This window comes from Ictidomys tridecemlineatus, chromosome 7, assembly GCF_052094955.1.
Source record: "Ictidomys tridecemlineatus isolate mIctTri1 chromosome 7, mIctTri1.hap1, whole genome shotgun sequence".
Classification (NCBI taxonomy): Eukaryota; Metazoa; Chordata; class Mammalia; order Rodentia; family Sciuridae; genus Ictidomys; species Ictidomys tridecemlineatus.
In genome coordinates this window covers 67616571-67635570 of record NC_135483.1, presented here as the reverse complement: position 1 = coordinate 67635570, position 19000 = coordinate 67616571, and the positions used below count along the sequence as shown (strand labels likewise).

Sequence of the window (19000 nt, the reverse complement as noted above, 5' to 3'; positions counted from 1 at the left end):
GACCCTGAAAGGCACTCTGCGACTCAATCCACTATCCCCACCTCCACTCACACCCTTTATGATATCCAGACCGGACTAAACCATTTCATTCAACCTCCAGGCGCTCTATATCCCTGGGCATTTATTTACTGTATTTTTTTCACTGAAGGCCTTTCCATCCTCCTCCCCTTCTAGTAGTCCTGAACTTCACACCCCTCGTTTTAACACTCAATCCCTTAAACTCTGTTTTTACCAAGCTTCCCTGCATCCTCACCTCTGCCCAAAGAGGAAGTGAGGCTGGACGCACCGCGGGGAACCCTAGGAAATGTGGTCTTTCTGACTTTCGCCTAGGCCAGTAGAGTAGGGAGGACCACAAAGGAGATCCAGTTAAAACTACAATTCCCGGCAGGCCAAGCGAGACACCATCTTCCTTTTTGCACCCGCTTCCTATTGCCTTCCTCTTCCTTCTCTCCGTGGGCTCTGAACCGCGTGGCATCACCGTATTTGTAGTTCCTTCTGAAAGAAAGATCCTTAACACTCGATGGCCAAGAGCGGCCGGAAGACTCTAATTCCCAGAAGGCAGAGCGGAAGCTGCGCCTGCGCACTCTCAATGAGGGCGTGTATGTCTGTCTGAGGCGGAGAGAGCGAGAGTGAGTGAGTGTTGAGTGCGGGGTGGGGTGGTGGCCGTTACGTTCGGGGCAACGGCTACGGCAGTGAGAAGTAAGAAGAGAAACAACGTCCGGCGCTTCCGCCTTCGCTTAGGAGGAGGAGGAGCTGGTAGGGAAAGGAAACTGATTCGCCCTGGGCCTGGACTAGATCGAGTCGGGCCGGTGGGGTCTAGGCTATGAGCCTTTGAGGGTCGCTTGGGACGCGGAGCGAGACACGAGAGCCGAGAGCTATGTCTCAGCCGCCGCCGCCGCCTCCGCTGCCGCCGCCACCTCCTCCCCCTGAGGCTCCGCAGACTCCGTCGTCTTTGGCGGCGGCGGCGGCAGCTGCTCCAGGGGGGCTCTCGAAGCGGAGAGACCGGAGAATCCTTTCCGGGAGCTGCCCGGATCCGAAGTGCCAGGCGCGTCTGTTCTTCCCGGCCTCCGGTACTGTCAGCATCGAGTGTACCGAGTGCGGACAGCGGCACGAGCAACAACAGCTGCTGGGGGTGGAGGAGGTGACCGATCCGGACGTAGTGCTGCACAACCTGCTGCGGAACGCTCTGCTCGGGGTGACGGGAGCACCCAAGAAGAACACGGAACTGGTAAAGGTGATGGGCCTTTCCAACTACCACTGTAAATTGTTGTCGCCCATATTAGCTCGCTATGGAATGGACAAACAGACAGGCCGAGCCAAGCTTCTCCGGGATATGAACCAGGGTGAACTGTTCGATTGCGCTTTACTGGGTGACCGCGCTTTCCTTATAGAACCAGAGCACGTTAACACGGTGGGCTATGGCAAGGACCGCTCAGGAAGCCTTCTATATTTGCATGACACTCTTGAGGATATCAAACGAGCCAATAAAAGTCAGGAATGCCTCATTCCAGTGCATGTGGACGGGGATGGACACTGCCTGGTGCATGCTGTGTCTCGAGCTCTAGTAGGCCGGGAGCTCTTCTGGCATGCCCTGAGAGAGAATCTAAAACAGCACTTTCAGCAACACCTGGCCCGATATCAAGCCCTGTTTCATGACTTTATCGATGCCGCTGAGTGGGAGGACATTATCAATGAGTGTGATCCTCTGTTTGTGCCACCTGAGGGTGTTCCCTTAGGTTTGAGGAACATCCACATATTTGGCCTTGCTAATGTGTTGCATCGTCCCATAATTCTGTTAGATTCCCTTAGTGGCATGAGAAGCTCTGGTGATTATTCAGCCACCTTTTTGCCTGGGCTCATACCTGCAGAGAAGTGCACTGGAAGAGATGGTCATTTGAACAAACCAATCTGTATTGCATGGAGTAGCTCTGGTAGAAACCATTATATTCCCTTGGTAGGCATAAAAGGGGCTGCTCTGCCCAAACTGCCTATGAATTTGCTTCCTAAAGCATGGGGTGTGCCTCAGGACCTTATTAAAAAGTACATCAAACTCGAGGAAGATGGTGGTTGTGTTATTGGAGGTGACAGAAGTTTGCAAGATAAATACTTACTTAGGCTTGTTGCTGCTATGGAAGAAGTCTTTATGGATAAACATGGTATCCATCCTAGTTTAGTTGCTGATGTCCATCAGTATTTCTATAGAAGGACAGGAGTGATAGGAGTTCAGCCTGAAGAGGTTACAGCAGCTGCTAAAAAGGCAGTAATGGATAATCGCCTTCACAAATGTTTGCTCTGTGGTGCCCTTTCTGAACTTCATGTTCCTCCAGAGTGGTTGGCTCCAGGAGGGAAACTGTATAACTTGGCAAAAAGTACTCATGGACAGCTGAGGCCTGACAAAAATTATAGCTTTCCCTTGAACAATTTGGTTTGCTCATATGATTCAGTGAAAGATGTTCTGGTACCAGACTATGGGTTGAGTAACCTAACGGCTTGTAATTGGTGCCATGGCACATCTGTGCGAAGAGTCAGAGGAGATGGATCTATTGTGTATTTGGATGGAGACAGAACTAATTCTAGGTCCACTGGTGGCAAATGTGGTTGTGGATTCAAACACTTTTGGGATGGTAAAGAGTATGACAATCTGCCAGAAGCTTTCCCTATCACTTTGGAATGGGGAGGAAGAGTGGTCAGAGAAACAGTGTACTGGTTTCAATATGAAAGTGATCCATCTCTGAATAGTAATGTTTATGACGTTGCAATGAAACTTGTTACCAAGCATTTTCCAGGTGAATTTGGGAGTGAAATCCTCGTTCAGAAAGTTGTCCACACCATATTGCATCAGACTGCCAAAAAGAATCCTGATGATTATACTCCTGTAAATATAGATGGTGCTCATGCCCAAAGAGTCGGAGATGTGCAAGGACAAGAATCAGAATCTCAGCTTCCAACTAAAATTATTCTTACTGGACAGAAAACAAAAACTTTGCACAAGGAAGAATTAAATATGAGTAAAACTGAAAGAACTATTCAACAGAATATTACGGAACAGGCTTCTGCAATGCAGAAACGGAAAACAGAGAAGTTAAAACAAGAACAAAAGGGGCAGCCCAGAACTGTTTCTCCCAGTGCCATTCGTGATGGGCCATCCTCTGCACCTGCCACCCCTACCAAGGCTCCCTATTCACCTACAACTTCCAAGGAGAAGAAGATTCGAATAACAACTAACGACGGAAGACAGTCCATGGTTACACTTAAGTCTTCAACAACCTTTTATGAACTTCAGGAAAGTATAGCCAGAGAATTCAACATTCCTCCATATTTACAGTGTATTCGCTATGGCTTTCCTCCTAAAGAGTTAATGCCACCACAGGCAGGAATGGAAAAGGAGCCAGTTCCTTTACAGCACGGTGACAGAATCACAATAGAGATTCTAAAAAGCAAAGCAGAAGGTGGTCAGTCTGCTGCAGCACACTCTGCCCACACTGTGAAACAAGAAGAGATTGCTGTTACTGGTAAACTGTCATCTAAGGAACTTCAAGAGCAAGCTGACAAAGAGATGTACTCCTTATGTCTTTTAGCAACATTAATGGGTAAGATCAATTTAACTCAAATGGTATTTTAAAATCGTGAATGTAATGTTACTTTGGAGAAAAAAAATCTGTGGTTACTGTAAATATTTGATTATCAATTTTCAGAGAAAAATTGTTTAGTGATTTTGATTGTAGATGTTTAACATGATTATTGAGTGACTATAAGGAAAATAACTACAAAGTGAAAGTAATTCCTCAACTGTCACCAGGTTATTTAAATATATCTTGTTTTTACAGTAGCTTTTCTTTTTAAAAAATGGATTTTTAATGTATCTATTTAAAGCCTTTTCATTTTTTTCCTCTAAGCTCTCTTTGGACTTTCCATCTTGTTCATTTTTCATTTATTTTTAAATTTCATTTTCCTGCCTGTCATGTGACTAGGACTTCCTGCTTGATGAATTGCAGTTTCTGGTGTTTATATTTGCTGCACTCCTTTCTAAGAGTCTCTCTCTTCTGTTTCCTGTTCTCTTTCCTAATTCACTACAGTTTTCTTATGTGTTCATTTGATATGTGTTTAGGTAATTTTAGTGCTGAGTGAATCTTTACTATCTATTATAATGAACTATCATAGCTCATGAGAAATATAAGAAATAGATAGATGTTAATGGGGCTAAGAAGTATTTCTTTTTAAAAATGCAACATAAAGGAAAATATCATCCAAATATGTAATTTAAAGCTTTAGATGATTTGGGATACTGTTCAGTGGTGCACCTTTCACATTATCTGTATTTGCTTAGTCTTTGTTTTTAAGTCACTGTTAATATGCTTTACTGAGTCTTTTAAAGTATAAAGTAAAATCTAAATATTTTAGATGTTAGAACAGTCTTATTTTTGCTAAAATTAGAGCTTTCAACTAGAAGGGGGATCTGGGTTTTGATTGTGTTTTTTAAGAGTGCTAAATAGCAGTGAATTGGCCTTGACCTGCTAAAATGAAGATTATTTTTTCCTGGATTATTAAATTTGGGGACTCATTAGTTAGTGGGAGATCTACAAACTCTGCACAAATTTATAACTTGATATTGTTGATTTTAGTTCGGTAGACATAGTAATTGAATTGGAGTATATATAAGGACTTGTCCTAAGCTGTTTACATATTTCTGTCTCTTTTAAAAGTTTTTAGTTTCTTAGAAGCTGCATGGGAATAGAGGAAAGATGATGTGATCTTTGGAGACAGACCTAGAATTTGAATGTTGGCTCCACTACTTATTAACTTAGTGATTTCAGGCAAACTACTTAATTCCTCAGTACTTAAGTTGCCTCTTTATACAAAATACCCTTTGAAGTTTGTATGTAAGGGCAATAGTGAAGTATTCCTAGAACTCTATAAAATTTTAAATAACATCCATTAAAAAAATGGATAAAACTACATACATGCAGAAGGCATTTTAAAAGACTGGCATTCTCCCTAGTCAAAAACAGGGAAGAGATGGTCTTCCTCAATACAAGATGAACTCCTGAGAATGTGGCTCATATCTTATCTAACCTTGTATATTCAGTTCCTACTATATTGCCCAGCAGTTTTGATTGAATTCAATAGGTGACATTAACTCATCTAAAGAAAGGCTGTATCTGCAGAAATGGAATGGATGGTCAGCACTGAACATTGAAAAAGAGTCTGAAAAGCAGAATTTGGCAATGTTTATACACTGCTGTACAAAGGAAAAAGATACATCATCTGGGGTTCATGATAATTCTGGTAACTAGCAAGGTAATCTTTGCTGAAGGACAGGAATATTATATCAGTCCTGCCATGGCCTCTGAGAAATTTCAATCTCTTTGCCTGATTCCATATTCATGAACGATTTATTTTTATTCACTTAGTTTCCTGATAATAAATTGTAATGTACAGGTGAGAGTGCAGATAAAGATTATCTTTAGAAGGCTATGTTCTCCATTGTGGATTAATAAATTGGCATGGGTGGGATTATGATCATTAGTCTTGAATACTGGAGCAGCAGGATAATATATTTCTTTTTTTGTTTGTTTTTAATATTTATTTTTTTAGGTGTAGATGGACACAACACAATGCCTTTATTTTTATGTGGTGCTCAGCATCGAACCCGGGGTTCCGCTCGTGCTAGGCAAGCGCTCTACCGCTGAGCCACAATCCCAGCCCCAGGATAATATATTTCACAATGAAAATTACAAAAATGTAATTCTACTTTTAGTTACCTTTTTTTTTTCTTTTAGTTGTAGATGGGCCTTTATTTTATTTATTTATATATGGTGCTGAAGATCTAATCCAGTGCCTCACACATGCTAGGCAAATGCTCCATCACTGAGCCACAACCCCAACTCCTATTTACCTTTTTTGAATTTGGTGTGAGCTTCCTGGACCTGAAAATCTGAGAACTAGACCATGAACTGATATGAGTTTACCAAGATAATGTCTTTCTGTTCTGATCCCTTCCCTCTTCACCTGTAGTATTTTAAGTTGCTGTCCACAAATCCACAATTTCTTTATATCTTCTACTTCCATTGTCAACACAAAATAATTTGAATGTAAACATGTTTTAATTTTATAGCAGTACCACTTGAGAGATTTTCTGCTTTAAAGTACTAAGACAGTGCCTCTCCCTTTCTCAATATTGTTTTTATCCCTCGAATTTTCTTATAACTATGAATTATATAGAAATATTATTTTAAATATATATATATATATATTTTTATTTATATGTGGTGCTAGGGATTGAACTCAGTGCTTCACACATGCTAGCACTCACCCCAGCACTCCTAGAAGATATTCTTAATAAAAAGATATGTTTATAAAAATGTCAATTTGGGGATAATTACATACACACAACTGTATAGAAAGAGTACAGGGGAACTTTTGGTGTTTTCGAAAATTTAGAAAAGACTAGAAAATTGCAAATTTTGAAATGTAGAAATTGCTTTGTGAATTAATAAATGTGAAATAAGCTGCCTCTGTGTTAATGTAGAAAATAGTTTATCAAGCTTTATACTGTTCAAATTGTGGGCTCCCTGTCATTTAGGGTTAGGATTTAAATAAATATTCCCCTCTAAGATGTTTTTGTTTTATTGTGGTACTAGAGATTGAACTCAGGATCCAGGTGTGCTGTGCTACCAAGCTACACCCCAATCCCTTTTTTTTTTTTTTGGCCAGGGTCTCACTAAGCTGCCCATGCTGGCCTTGAATTTTCTATCCTTCCTGCCTCAGCCTCCCAGGTCACTGGGATTACAGGCATTTTGCCACCACCCCTGACTCCTTCTTAGGATTTGAGAGAGACCTTTGCTGATTATTCAAAGTAGGTTACCTCTATTTCTATACCGTTTTCATTTCCCTTATAGCACCTATCACAAGTTTTAATGATCTTATTTGTTGGTTTAATTATTTATTTGCTTCCCTCACAAGATCATAAAGTCCACAAAATATCATAAAGTCTTTTATTCACTAATGAATATTATTACCTAGGAGAAGACCTAGGACTAAAGTAGGTACCAAGTAAATGCTTGCTGAATGGATGAATGTACATTGTTTCAGCAAAATAGATGTATGCTATGAGCTCAAGACCATACTGGAGGTACAATTATGAATGAGACACAGGCCTTACCCTCTATAAACTTACTTGCAGTATCTCCACTGATGGAGTTCTTATACTTTTATAGTTTTCATCAACACATTGCCAGCCTTCTTTTCTACAGACATAAAAATTACAAAACCACAATATATGACGTACATAGTATTTTAGAAAACCTCATTGTCATATGTATATATAGAAATTATGTGTCTTCATTAAATAGGCTGACTGTGTAATAGCCAGGAACATATTTTATTCCTTTTTTTGCTTTTAAATAGAATGTTCATTGAATAGAATTTGTCTGTTATATATGTCAACAAAACAATGAGTAAGTGCATCGGTCTTTTACTCTATATAAACCATTCATGGAACTAGTCGTTTTGAATTACATGGTGGTATAAAATAAAATAAACTGATTCTACCTATAATATATCACATGTTTTAATCTGTTTTTTTTTAGACCACTGAACTTAATTTTTTATAGACCATCATCTTCAAATAGTACTTGCATGATCCCAATTCTAGCTTTGCAAAATATGTTACCAAAATTTCTTGTAGATCAGTTTGTGTGCGTGTGTGTGTGTGTGTGTGTGTGTGTGTGTGTGTGTGTGTTTTCATGGTAAATATGATGGTTGGTACATGATGCACCAAAAATATGAGGCTAGTTTCTTTTTTCTTAGTATTATATTTCATTGTTTCTAGTTTTGTTTTGTTTTCCCAAGAGGTAAAGACAGGTTTAAGGTGAAAAACAGAATATGTCATTTGGAGTTATTTAAATGGAATTAGTTTACTAATAATTTTGATATTGGTTCAATCCCCAGTATCAAAAATAAAAAATACACGATGCTTTGTAATTTTATTATTTTGTAATACTTTTTTTCCTTCTTTTTTTGGTAGCACTGAGGACCAAATCCAGGGCCTTGTGCATGCTTACAAGCAAATGCTTCACCACTAACTGTAACCCAAGCCCCATAACACCTCTTGATGTCTATAAGTGCCTTGAGATTTTCCAGAATCACATTTGAGATTCAGATGTTTAATTTTTTATGACCTTGAACGTGAATATTATTATTGCATTTTTATGTTTTATTTTCAAATGTGTGAAGGACAGTTTTAAATCTAGGTTGTATTTGTGCATATTATTCTTTATATGCCATCTGATAGCCTTTCTATTGATATATATGTAATGTTGGGGCAGCCTTCATAAAATGAATAAAACTAATACATATAGATGTATCTTACGATAAATAATGCACATTATAAATGGAGATTTTATATAATGATGCTTTGAAGATTTAAGTATTTATTCCTTTCTGTGCTCAACTGTCTCTTTTTTCCTTCATGCTTTTCAACTACAAGATAATAGTTTTAAAATTTCAATGGGGGGAGGGTAAAATATGGTAGTTCTTAACATTTCTTAACATTTTCACTTCCCAGAGAAAATCATTATTAATGTGTTGGAATGTATCCTTTCAGACTGTGTGTGTGTACACATCTATACACAATTGTGCATGTATGTGTGTTAGAAATATATCCTTTAATACTGATTCTAATCCTAAAAGCTGTATGACTGGTTACTCTTAAGGTAATAAGTATGAAATGAGAAAATGGTATGCTTTTCTTAGAAAGTTTTAACTATTGGTAGAGTAAATAAATTTTTAAATGGGAGAATCTGTAGGAAGAGGGGAGAGGTGGCAACAATTTTTTTAGCAAATTAATACCTTTAGGATTCTCTCTAGTAGAAACAGTCCTGTAAATTTAGAACTACTTATTCAAATTATTTTTAAAAATTGGAATTATTTATTTCAAATGTGTTGTTTATTTTATGATGGTAGATACTTGATTTTAGAGTTTTAAGTATTTCTTTTGGAGCTTTATATTTCATACAAACATTAGATTTTGAAATTTACTACCTTACTTCATAAATTGCAAAGTAGAAACCTCAAATTGCCTTTTTATTTATTTAATATACTTTTATTTTTAATTGGCACATAGTAATTGTGCATATTTATGGTGCTCAAGGTGACATTTCAATACATGTATACGATGTATAATGATCAAATCACAATTATTGGCCTATCACCTAGGTCATGTTTTATTTTATGTGTTGGGAATCCTCTCTACTAGCTCTTTTGGATTGAACAATTAATTGTTGTCAACCATAGCTATCCACTGTGCTGCACAAAGTTAGAATTTATTTCTCCTATTCAACTTCTCTCTCTACCCATTAACCATCCCTTTTCCATTCCTTCCTTTCCCATAATCTTCCCCCAAATTGCCTTTAAATATTTAAAATTTGAAAATTGTATGATGGCCTTTTAAACTCACTTTTAACCCCATTTGGTTATTAGAAAAAGTTAGGAAACATATTTTGAATTTTTTTAAACAATTTTTTAAAAAAATAAAATATTTCTTATCAAATGGGAAAAAATTGGATAAATGAAAGGAAAAAACATCATAATACCATTACCATATTTAACCACTATTTAGGTAGAACTCAAAGATGTAGAAGGAAAGACTGGTGGGAGACAAGGTGTGAACAGAAATCATTTATGGTGGTATGGTGGTGGTATAGACTTTTTCTATATTTATTTATATATGTATTTATTTTATATATATATATATATGACAGTGGAATGCATTACGATTCTTAATACACATATAGAGCACAATTTTTCATATCTCTGGTTATATACAAAGTGTATTCACACCAACTTGTGTCTTCATACATGTACTTTGGATAATAATGATCATCACGTTCCACTACCGTTTCTAACCCCATGCCCCCTCTCTTCCCCTCCTACCCATCTGCCCTATCTAGAGTTCGTCTATTCCTCCTATGCTCCCTTTCCCTATCCCACTATGAATCAGCCTCCTTTTTCTATATTTATATACACATAGAATACATTGGAAAGAAGAATTTTACTGTTGTTCTTTGAAGAAACAGTTAAATTATAAAGTAAAACTAATTGAAGACTATAGTAGAAAAATACGCATTAACATATTTGATAGAGATGTTACCATACCATTCCTATTCTGTAAGAGTTGCTTTCTAGTGAAATGGTAGAAAAAATTATTGTCACTTTGTTTCTGCTATTATTTTGGTTTATTAGATTCTTGAAAACAGATGGTACTATTAATTGTTTTGTAGTATACTTTAAAAAACAGTTATCAGTATGCTGCTTCAGTTAAGTTTTTTCTGGATTGCTTTCAGGCATTGTTTAAAATAAAAAAATTCATTTGTAATATTCTTTCTATACATTCATTCAACCATTACTAAGAATGCTATTGTCATGCTATTCAGCACTGTGTCAAGTCTTGGGAATGGAAAATCTGATAGGCCACTGACCTTGCCCTGAATCTGAAAATCTTTTTAGTTTAGAAAGAGAAAGAGGAAAAGTAAACTAAATTAGCCTGCAGTATGATAGGGTCTAAGGTATTAATGTACATGTGAACCTCAAAGAAGGAGACCTATGTAACTATCTCTCAGAAAAACCTAGAGGGAATGACACCTAAATTGAGTTTTAAAGAATGTGTAACAATTATTGGCCTTTAGGGAATTAGAGCCATGTGGTTTTGTTGCTTTATAAAAATCAAGACTAGGTATGATGTGAAGTGGAACAGCAGGTAAGGGTCAACTCTTCCACAGCGCTTTTTATGCCATGAGAAAGGAACCTGAACTTTACCATGTGGGTTTGGGAAACCAGTAAAGTTTTAACTCTGAAGGCTGTTTGGTAGATGGATTTGGGGAGCATAAGACTCAAGGGAAAATCACATATGAGGTAGTGGCAGTAATCTAAGTAGAAAACAAGGCCTGATCAGAACAGTAGTAGTAGAAGGGATGAAGAGAAGTGTGAGACTCTGGTGGACTTGCGCTAAGTATCTGATCTTTGATCCCTTTTTTGGTTTCTTTTTTTTTTAATATTTATTTTTTTTAGTTGTAGTTGGATACAATATATTTATTTATTTATTTATTTATTTATATGTGGTGCTGAGGACTAAACCCAGGGCCTTGTAGTGCTAGGCGAGTGCTCTACCACTGAGCCACAACTGCAGCCCCCTTTTGTCATTTCTATTACCAGTAAACATGACTTCATTGAAGGTATTTGTATACCAAAGGAAATAATTCACTTATTTTTTTTTAACAAGTTGTTGATGTAGATTTCTATAAGACCATCCATGTGCTGCCAAATTTGACCTCTAGTGGAAGTATTTGTATAACCAAAGGAAGTGATTGACTTTTTTTTTCCCCCACCTTGAACCAGTTGTTGATACCATAATTTCTATTAAAAAAAGACTGGATGTGCTGTCAAATTTAACAATATTTGGTCCCTAGTGGAGGTTTAGTATCAATGAAAAAGGCATAAGCTTTGGGAATGATAAACAATTCAAATCCTAACTCTGCCACTTACTAGCTGTGTTTTCTTGGGAGAGCTTTTAAAGTAATCTGAATTTGTTTCCATGTCAGTAAAGTACAGCTTAGTTGTGATGAGTAAATGAAGCTATATAAAAAGTGTCTTCTCAGAGATAGGTAGAGAATAGAAGCTTAGGAGGATAAGGGACTTATCCTACCATAAATTTGAAGGTGGTAAAAATTGGTTCTTAGCAAAGGGAAGGTAAAAGCAAAAAACTTACCCTAATAATTAAAATTAAGCTATGCATACAGTATAAATAAATATACACATTATATCCATGCATTCGAAGTAAAGTGGGTAAAGTAGTAAAAATGATATTTTTCTTGTTAGTATACAGTGGTCAGTTCTGAATGGGTTATCATTTTGGTACCTGTTCAGTTTCTTACCAAAAAAAATAAGCACAACCATTTTTTAAAATGTTTTCCTAATAAATGATATACTAAAGTATTTTAGAGAATACTGAGTATCTTGATAATAACATTAACAATAATTAAATGAATGGTTATTGCCACAAAAATAATGTATCCAAATGAAATTTAATGATAAGTTCAGCAATCAGAGTTTTTATGAGTAGTTATTCATATTTCTGTATATGGGCAGTTATTAATATTCAAAAAAGTTAATGAAACATCTGTGTCTTACCCTTAAATATGACTCTTCTAGTAATAGTATTGCATCATTAGTATTAAATAAAGTGTGTATGTGTAATTAAATGTTTTGGTTAACTGAAATTTTAAAAAATTTTAAGTGCCGAGAGACTTTCTAAATTTGTGTATATTATGCTGAGGATAACTTTAGCCAATTACCATACAAATTCATATTTCTGTTTATGAATGTGGGAAGAGATTAGAACTCAAGAGAGATTATAAGTATATAGTGATTAATTAGGATTATTATTCTCATTTAAAGCTTAAGTCAAATCTTGTAGCAAAGATAATTTAACAATTTATTTCTTAAAATTAACTAAAAATTTTCTGATAATAAAAGTGCTTACATGTACATTAACAGGTTAGAAAATCATGAAAGTATAAAGAAGCAAATAAAGACAACCATATTCCACAAATGAAGTTAACTTTAATGCCCTTTTCATTTTTTGACTCTTCAAAGGTGATTATCATACTCAACTTTTTTTGTTTATTTATTTATTTATTTATTTTTATTGGTTGTTCAAAACATTACAAATCTCATGACATATCATCTTCCCATACATTTGATTCACAACTTTTTTTGGTGGCCAGGGATTGAATTCAGAGCCTTGTGCATGCTAAGCCTGTGCTCTATGTTCTACCACTGAGGTACATCCCCAGCTAGTCATTCTCAACTTTTTGTTTGAAACTTATTATTAAAATAGATAATATCAAAGGATGCTTTTGGAAAAAATATTTTTGTGAAATAATAGTTGGTTTGTGGATATTTTATGGCCTTTTAAAGATTATTCTGAATATCTTCAACAAATAATTTTTCTCTTAAATTTTTATTTTTATAGTCAACTTTAGAACAACAGAATACAATGTTAATTATTTGTGTGCAGTCTGTTTTTCTCCCTAGCCCCTTCTTTTTATTTTTACTTTTTTTTAACATAAATATAAAATATTCAATTTTATATTTTATTTTTAAAAATAGATATCTTTTTATAACCTTTTCTGTTCTAGTCCAGAATTTGAAAACTAGTTTCCGTTGAGCTGGATTGACTTTTCAGATACATTTGTTTAATATGCAAAGTCAACTCATGCAGTTTTAAAGACATTTTAAAATTAGCTCCTACATATTAAAAATTTGGATTTCCTGGATGTGATGATGCAGTTCTGTACTTCCAGATACTTGGGAGGCTGAGGCAGAAGAATTGCAAATTTGAGGTCAGGCTGAACAATTTATGAAGTTCCTGTCTCAAAATGAAAAAAGGGCTAGGGATGTCATTCAGTGATGAAGTGCTTGCCTAACATGCGTGGGTACAGGATTCAATCACCAGTTCTACAGGAGTAAAATTTTCTTAATTTCTGGCCTCTATTAAAAAGCTCCATGGTATTGAAACAGTGGGTCTGTACTCTTCTATGATAGTACTTGGCAGTGGCTGCCACCTTTAAATGGTTCATTCATTTTCTAGGGTGCCACTATATCATTTCTGTATGTGCACCTGGAAGCTTCACTCAGGAGTTCTGTCTTGAAATTTCTGTTCTAGTGTGATCTGCATTAAAGCAACCCTGGGTGGACAACAACCTCTTTTTTTTTGTTGTTGTTGTTTAAACTGTTATCTGTTTTTGTCTTACAGGTGAAGATGTATGGTCTTATGCAAAGGGACTTCCTCACATGTTTCAGCAGGGTGGCGTATTCTACAATATTATGAAGAAAACCATGGGTATAGTTAATTCCTCATTTTATTCTTAAATAATATTTCTTAAATAATATTTCCACTTGAGCTTTTATTAGATTAAGAAAGTTCAAATAGTATTCTATTGAAAATATTTCTAGCCAGGCATAGTGACACCTGCCTGTGGTCCGAGGTGCTTATTAGTAGGCTGAGGTAGGAGGATCACTTGAACTTAGAAGTTTGAGGCCAGTCTGGGCAACATAGGGACACCCTGTTTAAAAAGGAAAAAGTGTGTGCGTGTGTGTGTGTGTGTGTATTTCCAAAATTAAATTTTAAGTATATACAGTTCTTTAGCAGTCTGCCTAGTTAAATTGGATAACTTTCCTGACATAGTTAGCTGGTTTTCTGTTCTGTTACAAAATTACGAAAAATTCCTATCACTACCTTGCTTCCATTTTCTAATTTAAATTATATATATGATTCTTAACAACTAAAAGACAAGTTGTGAAATTAGAATCATATTTTGTTTTAATGCTGGTGACTATCCCAGATCCAGATAATGTAGTATCTTTGATGTTTTTGTGTTTTAGCCATAATTATATTTCATTGCTTTCTAGGTTTTAGGAAATAGCCCATTTTACATTTAACTTCTTAGACATTGTGTGTTTATTATTTATAAAGATATATGTATTCTTATGTATCTGTCAAACTGTGCCTTCAGAGTTTTAAAGTCTGAAGAAAGAAGTTGCCAGGGCATGTTTTTCAACCTCACACATTTTTTTTAAAGATTGGACATGAATGCTTTTGTCCCTGGATTTATCATTGGCTTATCTTACTATTTCACCTACCGGTCTGGCCTTGTTAGATAGGAAGGGTAAAATCTGTTTTATTTTCAATTCTTCCTGTACACGTTTTTTTCTTTCTTTCTTTGAAAAAAATCCCTCCAAGTTGGCTGTTATAGAAATGTGCAAACATACACACAAGTAGAAAAAACATCAGTGAAATCCTATTTATGCACCGTTTACCCCATTCTTAACTGAACTGTTTTTAAGTAAATCTTAGACATACTTAAGTATGTATCTCTAAAGATAAATGCTTTTTTTTCTTCTAAAAAATAATCATAATACTATTGTCACATCTAAAATATAAACAACCATATATTTTATTTATTCATTATTATTTTTTTTAATGTGGTGCTGGGGTTTATACTTGTGGCCTTGTACATGCTAGGCAGGAGCTCTACCACTGAGCTACAACTCCAGCCATCTTAACAATAATTTTTTAGTATCATCAAATAGTCATTTATTGTTTAAATTTCATTGATATTTGATTTTTTTATTGTCTCAAAAAATGGTGTTTTTTTTGTTCATTTGAATCAAAAACCAAAGAATGCCTTTCTTTCTTTATTTATTTTTTAAAAGATATTATAATTGAGACATAATATATATAGTAAAATTCATCTTAGGTTGAATACCACTTATCTGAAATTATTTGGCCCAGAAGTATTTTAGATTTGGGATTTTTTGTTAAATTTTGGGAATATTTGCACATTTATAGTAGATATCTTGGGTGTGGGACCCAAGTCTAAATACAAAGTTCACTTGTGTTTCATATATACCTATACACATAGCCTGAAGGAAATTTTGTGAAATATCTTAAATAATTTTGTACAGGAGACAGGGTTTCACAATTTGGAATTTTCCATTGGTGGCATTGTGTTGGGATTCAAAAAAGTTTTGGATCTTGGAACATTCTGGATTTTGGATTATTGGATTTGGGTTGCTTAGTCTGTACATGAAATTTGAGAAACATGTATGGTCATGTGACCACCACATTCAAGATACAGAATACTTCCATTACTCCAAAAAGTTGTCTTCTGCTACGTTTAGTCAGCTCTCCTCCCTTATCTTCATTCCCTGGCAACTACTGATTTGTTTTTTGAGTATGTGTTTGTTTTTTTCACATTACCATATAAGTGGAATCACTTAGTGTAACCTTTTTGTGTTTGGCTTTCTTAATTTAGCACAAGAATTGACAAACCATGGCCAGAGAGCCATATCAGGTCTGCTGCCCACTGTGTATAGTGTTGTTGGAATACAGCCATAATCATGTTTACATGTTGTCTGTAGTTGCAATTTGCACTATAGTGACAGTTGAATAGTTGGGTTTTTTTTAAATATTTTTTTTAGTTGTAGATGGACACAGTACCTTTCTTTTATTTATTTATCTTTGTATGTGATGCTGAGGATTGGACCTAGGGCAAGCACTCTATCACTGAGCTACAACCCCAGCCCAAAGTTGAATAGTTGTGACAGAGACATTATAATCCACAAAACCTAAAATATTTATCATGTTACCCTTAATAAAAATTTTTGCCTATGTCTGTTTTGTTTTTTAGTTATAAAGGAAAGAGGTTTATTTTGGCTCATGGTTCTGGCCTAAGGTTGAGGATCCTTATATCTGTGGTCTAAAGTCTGATTATGGTCTTCTTGCTGGCAAAGTCCTGAGACCATGTAGGCCATCACATGGCAATGAGACGATGAGGCATGAGACAATGAGCATGTGTGTGCCCTATTTCTCTTTTAACATTCATTTGAGATTTATCTGTCTTTTTAAAATTTTTAATACAATTATTTTGTTTATTTATTTTTATGTGGTGCTGAGGATCGAATTCAGGGCCTCGCATGTGCTAGGCGAGCGCACTACCACTGAGCTACAACCCCAGCCCCCCCCTAAATATTTTTTTTAACATTTATTTTTTTAGTTGTTGTTGGATACAATATTTTTAATTAATTAATTTATTTGTATGTGGTGCTGAGGATCGAATCCAGGGCCTTGCCCGTGCTAGGCGAGCACTCTACCGCTGAGCCAAAACCCCAGCCCCTGATTCAGATATCTTTTAGATGGTAAACATAAAATATTTATCTTAAAAATAAAATCAAATTGATTTTTTTACTTTGTTGCAAAGTATGAGTCAGGCTTCATTTTTTTATGTATGAATGTTCAGTTGTTCCAGCACCATTTGTTGAAAAGGCTATATTTTATCCACTGAGTTACTTTGGCATCTTTGTCAGAAATAACAGTTGATCCTGAATTGTGCACTTAAAAAGCATGAATTAATATCATATACAAAATATACCCTCAATAATTTAGTTCTAAAAAATTGACCACATATGTGTGGGTCTAGTTCTAGAATCTTTTTTCTATTTTGTTGATTTATGTCTTTCCTTTCATCAATGCCATATTCTAATTATTGTATCCTTATAATAATTCTTTAAATCAGTCACTGTGAATTAGTCTTTTTCAAAATAGTTTTGGATTTTGTGGGTCCTTTGTTTATCCGTATAAGTTGTAGAATAAGCTTGTCAATTTCTACAAAAAAGTCTGCTGAGATTTTTATTGTGATTACTTTGAATATGTAGATCAAATCAGGGATACTTGATACCTTGACAACATTGAGACTTCCAGTTCGTGAAACTGTTATGTTTCTCTGCTTAAGTCTTAATTTCATCAAAATTGTAATTTTTTTAGCATACAGATCTCAAGTACTTTGTTAGATTTATACCTAAATATTGATGGTTTTTCAGATGCTGTCATAAAAGATGCTTTTTTTAAAAAAAAATCAAGTTTTTCTGGTGTTCATTGCTAGTTCATGGAAATAAAATTGTTTTTATTTCTTGACCTGTACCTTCACATTAGTTCTTGTAGTTTTTTATTTTAGCAAATATTCTTTGGAATTGTCTATAGGTCATCATGTCTTTTGCAAATAAAAGACAGTTTTATTTCTCCTTTTCAATCTGTATGCCTTTTATTTTTCTTGCCTTATTGAAATGACTAGGACCTTCAGTTCAGTGTGAAATAGGTGTGATGAAAGCAGACTTGTTGCCTTGTTTCTTATCCTGAAAGGAACCATTCAGCCTGTGGATTTTTAAGAGATACCCTTTGTAAGATGGAGTACATTCCCTTCTTTTCCCAAGTTTGTCAACAATAAATGTTGAGTTTAGTTAGATGTTCTTTTTCCACATCTATTGAGATGATCATATAGTTTTTCTCTTTCAGTGTCTTGAGAGGGCAAATTACTTTGATTGACCTTTGAATGTTTAACAAACTTTGCATGCTAATTTGCTAATACTTCATTGAGTATTTTTATGATTATGTTTATGAGGGATAATAGTGTATAGTTTTCTTGTAATAACTTTAACCAGGGTACTACTGACTTCTTAAAGTAGTTTTGGAAAGCATTCCTTCCTCTTGTTTTCTACTAGATTTTGTAGTGGCTTTGATATTACTTCTTTTTTTAATGGTTTAATAGAATTCATCAGTTACATTAACTTTGGAGCTTTCTTTATTGGCAGTTTTTTAAAAAATATTTTTTTTAGTTGTAGATGGACACAATATCTTTATTTTATTTATTTATTTTTATGTGGTACTGAGGATCAAATCCAGTGCCTCTCATATGTGAGGCAAGTGCTCTACCACTGAGCCGCAACCCCAGCCCCTATTGGGCAGTTTTAAGGATGAATTTAATCTCTTTAATAGACTACTCTTCAAGTTATCTCTTCTTGGGTAAGCTTTGTTAGTTTTGCTTCGTAAGAAATGGATATGTTTTGTATAAGTTATCAAATATATTGGCATAAAGTTGCTTATACTACCTGTTGTCCTTTCAATGTCTGTGGGGTCTGTAGCTTTTTCATGTCTCATGTGGCAATTTATGCCTCTTTTTTTTTTTAACTTGGCTTAATGTTTTATCAATTCTATTGATCTTTTCAAAGAATTGACTTTTATATTCATAGGGTTTTTTTTTCTGATTTCAGTTTCATTGATTTCTGCTTTTGTTTTTATTTTTTCTTCCCTGTTTTTCCCCATTCAGGTTCTTTAAATAGAAGTTTAGGTTATTGATTGTAAATTTTATTTTCTAGTATAAGCATCACTTTTTTTTGCATTCTTTTTTACCCTTTTATCTTTCACATGATTCTGCTGAAATTTTTTGATACCAAGTAGTGGTTTTCTACAAGTTAGTTTTTGATTAGAATTGTTTATAGGAAGCTTATGCAACTGAAAACAGTTTCCCTCAGTTTTTTTGTATATGGGAGGGGGTTGGAGCTGGGTAACTATTTTGATTATTTTCTAAATTGTTTTATATATTTA

General features: G+C 35.0%; 1 protein-coding gene across 1 annotated transcript in view; it reads left to right on the top strand.

The window, feature by feature from the left end:
* The first annotated feature begins 587 nt into the window (after positions 1–587).
* Vcpip1 (valosin containing protein interacting protein 1) overlaps positions 588–19000 on the top strand; it is a 29970-nt gene continuing 11557 nt past the window's right edge. The window contains exons 1-2 of the mRNA XM_005322944.4: positions 588–3590; positions 13814–13900. Of these exons, the coding sequence (XP_005323001.2) occupies positions 878–3590; positions 13814–13900 (2800 nt within the window). The 5' untranslated portion in view covers positions 588–877. The remainder of the gene's footprint in view (positions 3591–13813; positions 13901–19000) is intronic.